General features: G+C 35.6%; 1 protein-coding gene across 3 annotated transcripts; it reads left to right on the forward strand.

Moving 5' to 3' along the window:
- The first annotated feature begins 1,059 nt into the window (after positions 1 to 1,059).
- Positions 1,060 to 13,711, forward strand: slc7a4 (solute carrier family 7 member 4). 3 transcript variants are annotated; one of them, XM_048210564.1, is made up of 6 exons: positions 1,093 to 1,330; positions 1,593 to 1,755; positions 3,147 to 4,225; positions 5,645 to 6,390; positions 7,399 to 7,507; positions 9,434 to 13,711. In XM_048210564.1, exons 3-6 carry the CDS (start codon positions 3,244 to 3,246, stop codon positions 9,628 to 9,630), a joined length of 2,034 nt encoding a protein of 677 aa, XP_048066521.1. In that variant the 5' UTR covers positions 1,093 to 1,330; positions 1,593 to 1,755; positions 3,147 to 3,243; the 3' UTR covers positions 9,631 to 13,711. The 3 variants fall into 3 exon arrangements, with proteins under 3 accessions (XP_048066523.1, XP_048066521.1, XP_048066520.1); XM_048210566.1 differs by lacking the exon at positions 1,593 to 1,755 and having other exon boundaries at positions 1,060 to 1,163; XM_048210563.1 differs by having other exon boundaries at positions 1,093 to 1,755.
- The last annotated feature ends 533 nt before the right edge of the window (positions 13,712 to 14,244 follow it).

The following is a 14,244-nucleotide window of genomic DNA, read 5'->3' on the forward strand; positions in this document are numbered from 1 at the left end:
TTAAATGTATAAGTAACTAATGTGCTAGTTTTCATACAATAAGTAGGCTATGTAACATAATTAGGTACTTTAGTTCGTATTAACAACACAATAACGCAACACATGTAGGCTATACGTTTCTTCACATAAACATGAAAGAAATAATATTATCACATATTAATATACATTTTTTATATTTTACATTTATCAATATATTTTTAAATTATTAAATTATTATGAACTAACATTAACATGACTTTAAAACCCTTTATGGTACCGTGTTGCCTCCAGGTGTATTTTAGTTTCTTTTTAATAAAATAAGGCACCAGTTGATTGATCAAATGTATCTCAGGACAGAATAACTCAAGTACTAATCGATAAAAGTGCAAAAAAAACAAAACATGACCAACAGGGCAACAGCTAGATATAAAATGTTACTTTTTATTAAATATGTAACTTTTAATACATTAAAAACTGGATAAATTTGTTTGTTCAAGAAGTGTCTAGTTAAAGAAATTGATGTTTTTAATAAATATATTTCTTTTCTCTACTATACTATCAATTAGACATTGATTCCAGTGCTGAGAGAGAGAGTCATTTTGGACAAACTGATTCAAAAGAATAAATCAGATTTCCCTGCACCTCATTTGAGATTGAGAGAGTGGCTCAATATCAATATCTCTGTATGGTACTAAGATTAATATGCTATGTGCTATTCCAAATTCAGCCCATGATTGATTACCGCTGCTGTTGGCAATACATGCTGATTTTCCTGATTAATATGGATTGCCTTTTACTGCATAAATCATGTTATACTCAGTGAAGATCTAGGTCAAAATAGGATCATGTGTTGTTGTGTGTTGATGCTCTGTAGTGTGTCTTGTACTGTTGTACACGGTAAAGCACCCCATATCAGATATGCATATTTTGATATGAGACCTTTTTTTAGTAGATTTTATGTCTGAATGAAATATCAGTACCAGTAGTAACAAGTCTGTGTACCAACATAATGGCATTAGGTAAAAGGGAGATTTATATAGGGCTAAATTAATAAAGTAGCCTACTGTACCTTTAAGAGCGGAAACAGCTCCTGTTCTTTCCTCCACCCTCTGCTCTGTTCAATGACGCTTTACAACATCGCTTTCACCGAGCAAGACACGAATGAAAGAACAAATCATTTACAGGTAAAAAGCCATACTATTTTTTTTATGAGGATGTGCATTTATATGCTTTTAATGATTAGCTTTGTCGTTGATACGAAATAGAGCGGGGCAGTTTCTCACCTGTCTTCGTGACGATGCTTAAACACCTTGTGGCTTTAACGTGAAAGGAGGATGAAAACAGACAGCTGGTACGGTATAGTTCAATCAAACAACAACAGCGGAAAAATAATATTGCTGGCTCTTATATATGAGCTTATTTCGGGTCTTTTAAATATCGCTGCAGTCTCAAATGCGTGTTGAGTTTAATTATTCATGCTGCATTTCATGGAGAAAGGTGGTGCATCTACATTTAGCTTGTATTTTATATAAATTTTAAGTATTAAAGTGAGTTATGGATTGACTGTACAATGGAGATTTTCAGATAAGGATGACAGATATGACGTCACCCAGGGCTCGCTCCAGCAGTGGATCTGGAGAGGCAGCGGATGTGATGTGATGGGAACGGGAATCACCATCTGCCATCTGCACCATGAATGTGTAGACTGTCAACTGAACAACTGTAACCAGGCCACATTTCCACACAACAGATTGATTTGATAAAAAATTAAGTTAGGTGTGTTGGCTTAAATTAGTATTTCAGTTAAGACTAGGAATTTCTGTGCCATATGGATGCGTTTTTTTTTGTAACCTGTTTAAAGTAACGTCACTAACTTAATACATAGGGCCTGTTATATACATTATGACATTTAAAACGAATATTAAAGCTGCAGACCAATAATGGTTTAAAGATTGTGTCCTTTGTCCTTCATGGCATTGAGCCCAAGGGAGAGGAAGCCCACCCATTAAAATTACATAGACCATGATTGTAGCGATGGCTGTCTGTAAATAATGCACAAAATTTCATAACATAAATGCATGTTAAATAATTGACTAGTTTCTACATTATATTATACAGCACTCTGCTGTGTGCCGTCATAGTAGACCTGGGTGTAATAACTGTTTCAAAAAGTTGTTGGATATTAATTTTTTCATACAGTTCTGCTGAATCTGCTTGTAAGTTTACATAACCCTTGTAGAGTATGGATGGTTTTAATAATTTTAACAAAATAAGAATAAAAAAAAAAATCATCTTATTTTTTATTTAATACCGTCTTAAGCTACATAAGATATTTACATGTTTCCCAGAAAACAAAATAATTGCAATTTACCCCGTTCATCCAATTCTTATGGTTTACACTACCCGGCACTCAAATGCATTGTTTCCTTCTTCAGCATCAGTGATCGTTTCACCTTTTGTAATAGTTGTGTATGAGTCTCTCAGTTGTCCTCAGTGTGAAAAGATGGGTCTTAAAGTCATACAGTAACTGTTGGAAATGGTTCAAATATGCAGAAGATGCTAAAAAAACAAAAAATATGCAATATGTAGAAGATTTTTCTAAAGAACAGAGCTCAGGACAAACAAGGGACTCGTGAACAACTATCACAAAACATAAAAACAGTCACTGATCATCCAAGTAACAATGCGCAGTATTAAGATTTAAGGGTATTTAAACGTTTAAACTGGTCCGTTTGTGTAAATTTAGTTATTATTTTGTCAGGTGGACTATATGTAAACATCTGTTAATGTGAAACAGCTTATTTAGGACAGTACAAAAAAAAAATAAGATAGAATTTTTAAAATCTTATATTTTGTTAAGATTATAAACATTTAGCATATTCTGCAAGCCATATGTAAACTTATGAGTAGAACTTGTACAACCACTTTAAATCACAGTGAAGTCAAAATTGACAATTCTTATTCTTTATGGAATATTGAAGTATTTATTTTAAATTATTTAATTATTTTGATCATGCACATCCTTATTTTATTTATTTATTTATATATTATTTATTTATTTATATATTTTATATATTTATTTTTTGCACCAAGCACTCATTAATTTCTGACTTTGGCTTTCAGTATATTACAAATTTGATTTTATTTTCTGTTTATTTTTATTTCAGGTTTATAGGGCCTGTTTGACTCTGAAAACCATGGACCAAGTGTGACATTGGTGTTTTATATATCATCTCTTTTCCCAACTCTTCATTCTCTATCAAGATGGCATCATGTGTTTCCGGCTGTTCTTCAGTGATGAGGTTCTGTCAGAAGCTGAACAGACTAAAGACGTTGGAGGATGACGTGATGGCAACATCACTGAAACGTTGTCTGTCCACAGTGGACCTCGCTCTGCTTGGTGTAGGTGGGATGGTGGGATCAGGCCTGTATGTTCTCACAGGAACTGTTGCTAAAGACACCGCAGGACCAGCTGTCGTAGTATCGTTCATCATAGCAGGAGTAGCGTCTCTCATGGCAGCGCTGTGCTATGCTGAGTTTGGTGCCCGTGTACCAAAGACAGGCTCCGCCTACATGTTTACTTATGTCTCTGTTGGGGAAATCTGGGCTTTCCTGATTGGTTGGAATGTAATTTTGGAGTATATGATAGGCGGGGCAGCAGTAGCTCGTGCGTGGAGTGGCTATCTGGACTCTATTTTCAATCACCGCATCCAGAACTTCACTGAAAGTCATGTGATGCGTTGGGACGTGCCCTTCCTTACTCATTACCCAGACCTCTTAGCAGCTTCCATCCTCCTAGTGGCTTCATTTTTCATCTCATTTGGTGTTCGTGTCTCATCTTGGCTCAACCACATCTTTTCGGCCATCAGTATGGTAGTCATTGCCTTTATCTTGGTGTTTGGCTTCGCACTGGCAGATCCAGTCAACTGGAGTGCTCAGGAGGGAGGCTTTGCCCCATTTGGATTTTCAGGTATTATGGCAGGAACTGCAACATGCTTCTATGCCTTTGTTGGCTTTGACGTGATAGCAGCTTCCAGTGAAGAGGCCAGTAATCCTCAGAAGGCTGTTCCTGCAGCGACTGCCATCTCATTGGGCCTGGCGGCCACAGCCTACGTCCTGGTCTCCACAGTTCTTACGTTGATGGTTCCATGGCATACGCTCGACCCAAACTCAGCTCTGTCAGATGCGTTCTTCAGACGGGGATATAGCTGGGCTGGGTTCATTGTGGCTGTGGGCTCCATCTGTGGTGAGTATGAGTTGGTGGTTGCCGTATAGGTTTTCGATGGCCAGTGTTAATATATAGAGAGCAGGGTGGATGAACCACTTATTCATGAAATATTCATTCACAAAAAAAAAAAAAAATTCATTCATTCATTAATTTGCAAAAAAAAAAAAAATTGGTATTAGTGGCCAATAATATAAGCAAATTATTCAGTCACATGTCTTGTTGAAGCAATATCACATCACTTTTTTGATGCGCTTTTAGGAATCTACACAGCAAAATCTCCAGAGTTACATCAACTCTGCTCAGAGTACATATGGCCCCTCTCTAGTGTTAAAATAACACCGAAGCAGAATTAAAATAAATGAGAAAACTACGCTATAAATTAAGTAATGATTGCACATTAGTGATGAACACCTGCTGTTAACAAGCATAATCACTGAAAAAAAGAGAAACACAAGAACTACAACTGACTTCAGTTACAGCCAAAAATAATTGCTTAATTATCTCATTAACTTTAACTCTGGTTCAGTGTTACTTTAACACTATTTAGAAAGGGACCATATGTACTCTGAGCAGAGTTGATTTAACACTGGGCATTTTACAGTGTATTCAATAAATTTCCAGGATGGATATATACAGTATATAAAATTTATATACTTAATATAATAAAATAATAAATAAATAAATAGATAGATAGATAGATGGATAGATGGATTGATTGATTGATTGATTGATTATTGTTATACCTTGATGAATAGAAAGTTCAAAAGAACAGCATTTACTTGAATTAGAAATTTTTGGTAACATTATAAAGATCATACAGCAACTTTTGATTAATGCATCCTAGGTATATAGAAGTGTGTGTGTGTGTGTGTGTATATATATATATATATATATATTATTGTTATTCTTGCACACCAAATAAGCATATTAGAATATTAGATTTCATGAGGGTCATGTGACACTAATGATGCTGAAAAATTCAGCTTTGCAGTCAATGTACAGCCTTGCAGTTTAAAATATATTGACATAGAAAGTTATTTTAAATTGTCATAAAATTTCACAATATTACTGTTTTTGCTGTATTTTTATTAAATAAATGCAGCCATGGTGAGCATAAGAGCCTTTCAGAAACATAAAAAAGCATTTCTGACCCCAAACTTTTGAACGTTAGTGTGTGTACAGATCCATACTGATGTTCATATGGTCACTTTGACATGTAAAATATATTTATTATATATTATATATTGTATATTTTTTTTCTTTTATTTAAGATATTGTTTTTTTGGAAGACATGACTGAACTTTATACATATCAGTCTCTATAACTGTTATGTTGATATAGATAAAGAAGTATTGTTAGATTATTAAAAAGAAGACTATGGAGTTTATACTGTTTCCTATTTTGTCTAATTAAAACCGTCTAATCTCTTTCATCTAGCCATGAACACTGTGTTGCTCAGCAACCTCTTCTCTCTCCCGCGGATTGTGTATGCCATGGCGGAGGATGGCCTCTTCTTCTCTGTCTTTTCTCGTGTCAACCCTGTAACCAAAGTCCCAGTGATCGCCATTCTTGTCTTTGGCAGCCTTATGGCATTTCTTGCCCTCATCTTTGATCTAGAAGCACTAGTCCAGTTCCTCTCTATTGGCACTCTGCTTGCTTACACGTTTGTAGCGGCCAGCATCATAGTGCTCCGCTTTCAATCGGATAAAAGTACTGGGAGCTCAGGAGGAGGTGGAATCAAGACAGATGCTTCATCCACACCTTCACTGAACCAGTCAGGGCAGCAGGTGGATCCATCTGTGGCAGTGAATGAGACCCAGACCTTTGCACAGGACAGCGGAGAGCCGAAGGAGTATGAATCTTTCTCTGATAAACTTCAGCTGGTGGAGAGGCAGAAGGCGGTGAAGGAGAGACGTGCTGCTGGAACACTGAAGGCTTGTTGGGAACCGTATTTGGGTCGTATACTGGGGGACTGTGAGCCAGGGGAGGTGGTGGCGTTCTCTGTGCTGGCTCTGATGGTCAGTGCAGTCTCTCTTTGTGCTGTGTTGGTGTTTGGGAATAACCAGCTTCATCTGCCTGTCTGGAGTTTCACTCTGCTTCTGGTCATCTTCAGTCTGGTCTTCCTGCTCAGTCTGGCTCTCATCTGGGTCCATGAACAGCAGCCCAATCACAAGACTTTCCAGGTGAGTTACTAATACCGCAGCAAATTCTGTCATCAATTTCTCACTGTCATGTCATTCAGAAACCATACAATTTCTGTTCATCTTTAGAACATAAATAAAGTAAATTTTTAATAAAATTTCTGTCCCTCCATTTGAAGTGTATTCTCCCAAAACTGATGTTCAACAAGTTCATAAAGAGATCGTAAAAGAAATCCAAATTAATTTAATTTAGGATTTTATTAACATATTGATCAGTGAAAATATTCACATATTGATCAGTGAACATTCTCAGAGCACTCTTTTTATGAACATTTTGAACCAAGGTTTGGTTGATTAGATTTTTCATGGAAGGACAGAAATCTCTATAAATAAATAAAAAAATATTTATTTAAAAGATAAATGAAAGTCTTATGGGATTGGAACAACATGAAGGTGATAGATGACAGAATTTTATTGTTGGTTGAACTTTACACTTTAATAAATGGAAATGAATGTATGGTACACGTAATTAGTTGAATTTCATTTATTATTGAAGCACGTGTGTTTTTATCTACACACATATTTGTCTAATATCCTGTGCAAGTCTACATCATGAAATGTTACAATTGCTTATACTGTACATTTGTGGTCATAAGTTTATTTACACCTTGCAGTATCTGCAAAATGTTAACTAACTGATCTTTTAAACTTGAATGTGTAATGAATGACAACTGATCAATACTAAGAGCATTTGGGAGTGAACTGTGGATACTGATATCTGATATAAAATCATGCAAAAATTGTTTCAGTCTTGATATGTAAATAGATTTTAGCATTGTTTGTTTAATGTAAATTAGATAATTTCAAAATGAGTTTGGTTTTTAAACAAAAAAACAGAGTAAAATGCCAGTATACCAGGAACCACATGATAATCAGTTCATGTAAGATGTATGTAAAATAATCACTGAATAGATTTCTTGAACCAGTTGATTTAAACATAGAGATTGAGATTCATAGAAATAAGTCACTAGTATGTGTTTCATCATTCAGGTTCCTCTGGTGCCATTTGTTCCTGGCTTCAGCATCCTCCTGAATGTATTTCTCATGTTGAAGTTAAGTCCGCTCACCTGGATCCGTTTCACCATATGGCTCGCAGCAGGTACCAGTTCATCACATTTCACTTCTCCTTCACCACTGTATTGTGAATTACATAAACATCAATTTAGTAAAAAAAAAGTAAAAAAAAAAGTAAAGCAGCAAAGGAGACATAAACTTTATGAACTGACCGACTCAGTACAGTACAGCATTATCTTATTAAAGAAAATTACTGAAAACAATAAATGTATCTCTGTCTTATAGTGATAGTACACCCAAAAATAAATATCTACCCTCATATTGTTCCATTCTGTAAGTCTTTATTTCTTGTGTAAAACACAAAAGGGATGTTAAGCTGAATGTTTAACCTACTTTTTTCTTATCATTAAAGAGAATGGCAGCCATTACAAGCTGTGTTTCCATTACAGATTTACACAAAACATTTTCGATATTTTCTAAATGTCGTAATGTAAAAAACTATTGCGAAATGACGGCATTTCCATTAACCAATGTTATGAGACTAAAGCATAATTATTCAAAAATTATGGCAATGAATGTTGGTAGGTGTACGTATATCCCAGCCATTGCACTAGCCATTATTTTTAATGGAGATGTATAGGTGTGATGTCCAAGCATTAATGGCAAGGAAAGCCCTTTATACTTCGGAGCAGCCACGTATGATGTGTTTCTGGGTGTTTCTCTATCCTATCTGCTTCAAGGACTTGATACATTGTGGCATTTCTTTGCTGTTTAGAATCCAGTATTCCTGTAATTCTTTTTTCTTTTATGAGTTTAATAAAGAACTCTGTCTCGTCTTCTGTTCAAACATACCACATCATCTTTAAAGAATGATTGACTTTAACATACGCCAGATGACCTGTAAATGCGAAAAGAAACTGTTTCCATTGCAGTTTTGCTAAATTTCTTTTTTTAAATTGCCTGAAAAACCACCTCCAACAAGCGAAAAACATTTTTAAGATATATAGGAATTTTTGTAAAATATTTGACGTGTTTCCATTGGGCGTATTTTTAATTCACTATTTCAATTTGCACAATTTGAAGGGAGGTGTAAACGCGACTACTGTCAAGCTCCAAAAAGACAAAAAAGTACTCTTAAAGTTTTTTAAACCCATCCAGTAGCTTTGTGCATGGAACATTCTGAATTGTAAATTGTTAGTCACAGATTTGGAGAGTAGAAAGAATTTTCATTTTTTAGTGAACTGTCCCTTTAAATATTTTCACACTGACATTTTGTTTGGAAATTGCTTGTAGCTAATAGCCTCGAGTTCAAACTATTAAATGTACTGTTACCCTGACAGGTGAATATAAAGACCATTATAATTAAATTTTAATTTCAATATTTTTACAACAAGTTATAAATTGAAAATGACATGTCTATAGATTGTTTAGACTTGTTTTCTTAGCTTTTTTTAGTCAAAGCTTATAGCTAAATGGTGGATGCTTCGCCACATGCAAGCTCTTAAAGAGACAAGGCAGCTATTGTCTTTAGTGTCTCAGCATTAAAGGGATAGTTCACCCAAATATGAAAATTCTGTCATCATTTACTCATCCTCAAGTTGTTCCAAATCTGTATAATTTTCTTTGTTCTGTTGAACACAATGGAAGATATTTTGAAGAATGTGTTAAACTGAACAGTTTTGGGACACCATTGACTTCCATAGTAGTTTTTTTCCTACTATGGAAGTCAATGGTGCCCCAAAGCGTCCTGGTTACAAACTTTTTTCAAAATATCTTCCTTTGTGTTCAACAGAACAAAGAAAATTATACAGATTTGGAACAACTTGAGGGTGAGTAAATGACGACAGAATTTTCATTTTTGGGTGAACTATCCCTTTAATTGGCTATGGACTCATCTGTGGGAAAAGAATAACATGATTATCTTCAGCTCCTGTCAGCACTGCTACAAACCATTTAAACAGTTAAACCAGCAGAGTCACATAATCAAATTTGTCCTCTTCCTCTGTCACAGGTCTTCTGGTGTATTTCGGGTATGGCGTCTGGCACAGTAAGGAAGGTTTACGGGAAAAGCAGGGGCAGGAAGTGGCAGCGCGATACGTGGTCCTTCCCAGCGGCAGCCTGGTGGAGACAGTCCAGAACGTCCAGCCTGAAGGACACACTCACAACACACACACACCAACCCTCGACAATCCACCTGCCAGCAGGTGATCTGATCATGCTGAGGTGTGTTTACAGTACACCTGCATGCCTGCCTGTTCTATTACTCTTGCTTTCTTTCTCTTATGTTTCACTTCCATTTACTACTGCTGTCACCATGTCAAGATAAACCAAACTGTTCATCACGGATTAAAGGAATGTTTGGGTTTGATACAAGTAAAGCCCAGCATTTGTGGCATAATGTTTATTTCCATAAAAAAATAAACTCATTTCAACTTATACCTCTTTTTTTAATGCAGAGTGGGACTTTAATGTTTGCAGATTGGCCTCATTCACTTCCTTTGTAAGCGTCTCACTGTAACTCAGATATTTGCTTATTTTTTTAGGAAGGACAAATGTAAAAACATGTAGTAATCAACATTATGCCACAAAGACTGTGAGAAAAAACTTGTACTGAACATGAAATATTTCTTCTAAAGTCAGTAAGTCATTGTATTTTATGTATTCAACTTCCTTTGTTGGCATCATAAACATAACTGTGGGCCATTTACTTTCTTTCTTATGTAACATATCCACTGTTAAGATACTTTGAGCAATTATGCTGGCTTGTATGTAAATTATATATGGGAATAAGTGAAGTGCACCATAATTCTCTGGCCCAACCGGATTCAGTATCTCCATTGTCTTTTATGGTGTTTACATAGAGCTGAGTAGATCCGCTTTGCTGCTCTTTGAAAGCTGAAACCTTTAAGACAGGCTGCTGTTTATCATTCAAACACTGATGGAAGTTGGTGCTTGAGCATATTCAGAGGAAACATTTTTATTTGTGTAGTCCAAACACTGAAACACACAGTATGATGGTACGTTAATTTATAATGCAGTAGTCTGTGGTTGTTGAAAGATAATTTGGAATGTAGTTACTGGCAGATACCTGATATTTTTATGGTTTCTGCAGATCTGTGGGAATCACTGACAATCACTGGTTGTTAGACAGAATATATAGGGTCTGTTTAAAGGTCTCTGAGTGTCTCAGCAAATGCTGTAATGGGATCATGTGGAACTACTCAAATCTATCTCCCTTCCCCCGTCATATCCTCCCCCCCACACACACATACTCTGACAGCCATAATTTTAATTTAACAGAAGGCAGGAATCATTAAGGGATCACATGAATCTACTCAAACATTACCATTTTTACACATAAATTGTCTTTTGTGTGTCTGGGTCACAAACACACTCTTTAAACACACACTAACCTCAGTGTCCCTGATTCCAACACTTCTCTCTGTTTTGTTTTCCATCGCTTTTCTGCACCTCATGAATATTTATTTTTATAATACGGTATAACTGTATAGTTATTTATTTTTCAGTGTAACCCAACCAAAATCATGTTTTAATAATGTTCACTATTCATGATGTTAAAGTGAATTAAGTATTTCTGTTTTTCATATGTTTGTTTGATAACCTTTTGAACCTTAAGCTGCTCTTGAGTAATCGTGTTTCATTTGTGTCCACTGACACTCCTCACTTGCCTTACCTTTGCAAACACACTTACCCTAACATTCACTAATCCTTATTCCCACACTCAGATTTGCACATCTCATGTGACATCGACACACACACACCAAACTCCCCTTATTCTCACACACACTCACACAGTGTTGCGTGACAGAGCTGGGACATTAACTTGGCATTGGTACCTTGGAACTGACTGGTTGTTTTAGCATTTGGGTCAGTGACACACATTTTTTTTTTTATTGTCCAAATCTATTAATTTATTAAATATATATGAAAAAAAATACATTTCATACATGCAATTACTTGAATACACCTCTTTTATGATAAATATGTTTCTAATATAAATAATAATAACAAAAAAATGACAGGGTGATACAACTCCTGATTTCAGAATGAAGAAAAAAACGAATTAAAAGGATGAAGTTCTTGAAAAGAAGTAATTTTAACATTTATTTTATTCTTAGAAAAAAATACTATAAATATTTGAAAAACTATTTGAAAAGAGTTAATTTCCAAAAACATGACACACGCATTTAAGGGTGTGTTAACACTTTTTAAAGAAAATGACACATTTAGTCCTGGTTTGCTGTCATTTAACACCAAACCTAATGACACAAAAGAAGAGGCATAAGGATAAGGTCACAACCTGATTGGACAGCTTTTTTGGTGTATATTCTGTGACAGAACTTGCCGAACATCAAAAACAATGCTGTGTGCTAAATGCGCTTGTATGTGTGTACATATGGTGGTATTTTTCCCAGCTGAGAACTCATAAAGATCTTATAAAATGTGTAAAGGAGTCAAAACAGCCGCAGAAAATCCTCCATTGCACACAGATGAAGATCTGCTGAGAGGAGACGTGGTTTTGATGCCTGTACTAAACTCTAATGGGCAACATAGCTCTTATGATGAGAGAAATCAAGTATGCTTGAGCATTCTATACTTTATAGGGTCACACCTTGTGACATCACATCTTGTTTTTAGTTTGTTTATCTTTGGTCTGTGTTGTTGTGTTCATATTTAAGTCTAACCGCACCAGAGTTTGTTTGGAAGTAGACCCAGACCCTCTGAAAATGTGGGTGTCGGTCCACTTGTTTGGTGCGCACTAGGGTTCAGATGTCAGCGTTCACACTTAATCAAATAAACCACACTAAGCATGTAATCACACCAGAGTTCATTTTAATCAAACCAAACCTGCCAAGTGTGAACAAACTCTTAAACATTTGTCATTGAGCAAGCTTCATGATTTTATGTTTCATGATTGACCTTATTAGAATAGAAGAAAATAGAATACTCAAAATTATATTGGCAAACACATACACACAGTGTTGAGAATTACTGGCCCCCCGATCACCAGTGTGCCCTTCAGAGCACTTTACTTTACCAGTAAAGAGTTTCTCAAAGTGGACTGTCCGTTTTAGTTGGGATGCATTATAAATGTTTAGGAACTTACAACGTAAAATGACTAATAATAATTTATACTTCACATTAACACTATATTATTGAGAAACAAGCACAGAATGGACCCTTTCCTCGGTACAAGCATAATAGAAGAGTGCATTTTATACATATATAGATACTGGCTGGATAGCAGATTTTAAAAAATATTCCATACAAAAGCAAGTAAGGGATATTCCGCTTCACAAGCCCCTGTAATCTCCCTCACCCCCTAGATTTACAGCGTTCTCTTCCTCACAGATTGACCCAGATTATCCCTGTAGAGAGAGTCAGTGCAGCTGGAGATTATTGTACAGCGCTACACACATTCAGAAACATGATGTGTCATTCTACTTCCTGCTGTTTCTGTTTAATCATGCACAGTTCTAATTCTTCCTCTCTGAAATAAAGAATGTGACTGCTCCATCTCGGTATACCAAAATGTCATTATATATTCCTGTTTATGTCCTTCATACCATTTTTATCAATCACATGATTAGGGTAAAAGCCCAACACATCACATTGTGGCTGCCCATCCACTGCTTTAGATAGAATATTGATATAAAATACTCCCTTTACTGAGTGCACTTGCTCTGGTGTTTGTTCAGACGCTTCTAATGCTTCTAATGGAGGTTTATATTCCAAGTCTGTTTTCTACTTTTGTTCAACAGCTGTCTTGAATTTGTATCTAAAACTGTCTGCCAGTCCACTCTGCTGTATAATCCACTTCATGTCTTTCTGGCAGCCAGACGTAGTTGCTTAATGAGGATGTTGAAGACTAGATGAAGGCACAAGTCCCAGTTAACAAATACATATTATATCTGTATGTTTGTATAGCACATGTAACCAATGGCCTTAATGATTCAGATACTGAAGCATTCCCAAAGTTTTACATACAGCTACTGTAGACTGTAATTTTGTGGAATTTAAGATTATTGAATCAAAGATGAAAATGATTATAAAGCTGAGATCTTGTTTTAAAGAAATTTTGGAGCACCTGTTTTTGTCTTAACCTCTTTCTACACAATTTTCCTGTAAACCAGCTTGGTTTGTTTATGCCCTTCTCACTTGCACTCTCATCTCTTATTAAGAAATTTCCTCTTTGTTGTGTCATGAGCATATACCTCTGTCTTTGTAACATTCTGTTATAGTGATGAATAAATGTTTTGAAGCATCATATGGTTATGTTATTCATATAATTTGTGGGGTATTCTTTTATATTTATTTTTGTGGAATTATTATTATAGTTAATATTAAGTCACAAAAAGTATAGTATAAATTTTCTTTTAAATAATCCATGGTAAAAAGGTTAACAACAGGAATGACAAATAAATCTATCTGACAGGAATGGATTATTAGGTTAAGCTAAACTTGTAAGAAGTCACATGGGAATTTTTTCCAATTACCAGTTTAACCTAGACGATCCTGGCTTAAATAGGTGTACATAGATAATTGGAGCATTAACTTTTGCTATGTGTTTGTCAAATGCTACATGAATGATGCAGCTTGACAACCAGAATCTACTCAGACTCCATAATATGACCCCCATCATGCTTAGCTGCACATGAGAATCCCATCAGTGCCACAGAACAAAACACTGGGGTTAAATTTCGCTTATACATGCTGAGTTTGTCAGTCCTATAAACACAATATTGTTCCGTAGTAATGCACAATACAGTGTTTACCTTGAGTTTACCACAGGCACCAACA

This window comes from Megalobrama amblycephala, linkage group LG12 (genome assembly GCF_018812025.1).
Source record: "Megalobrama amblycephala isolate DHTTF-2021 linkage group LG12, ASM1881202v1, whole genome shotgun sequence".
NCBI classification, from domain to species: domain Eukaryota; kingdom Metazoa; phylum Chordata; class Actinopteri; order Cypriniformes; family Xenocyprididae; genus Megalobrama; species Megalobrama amblycephala.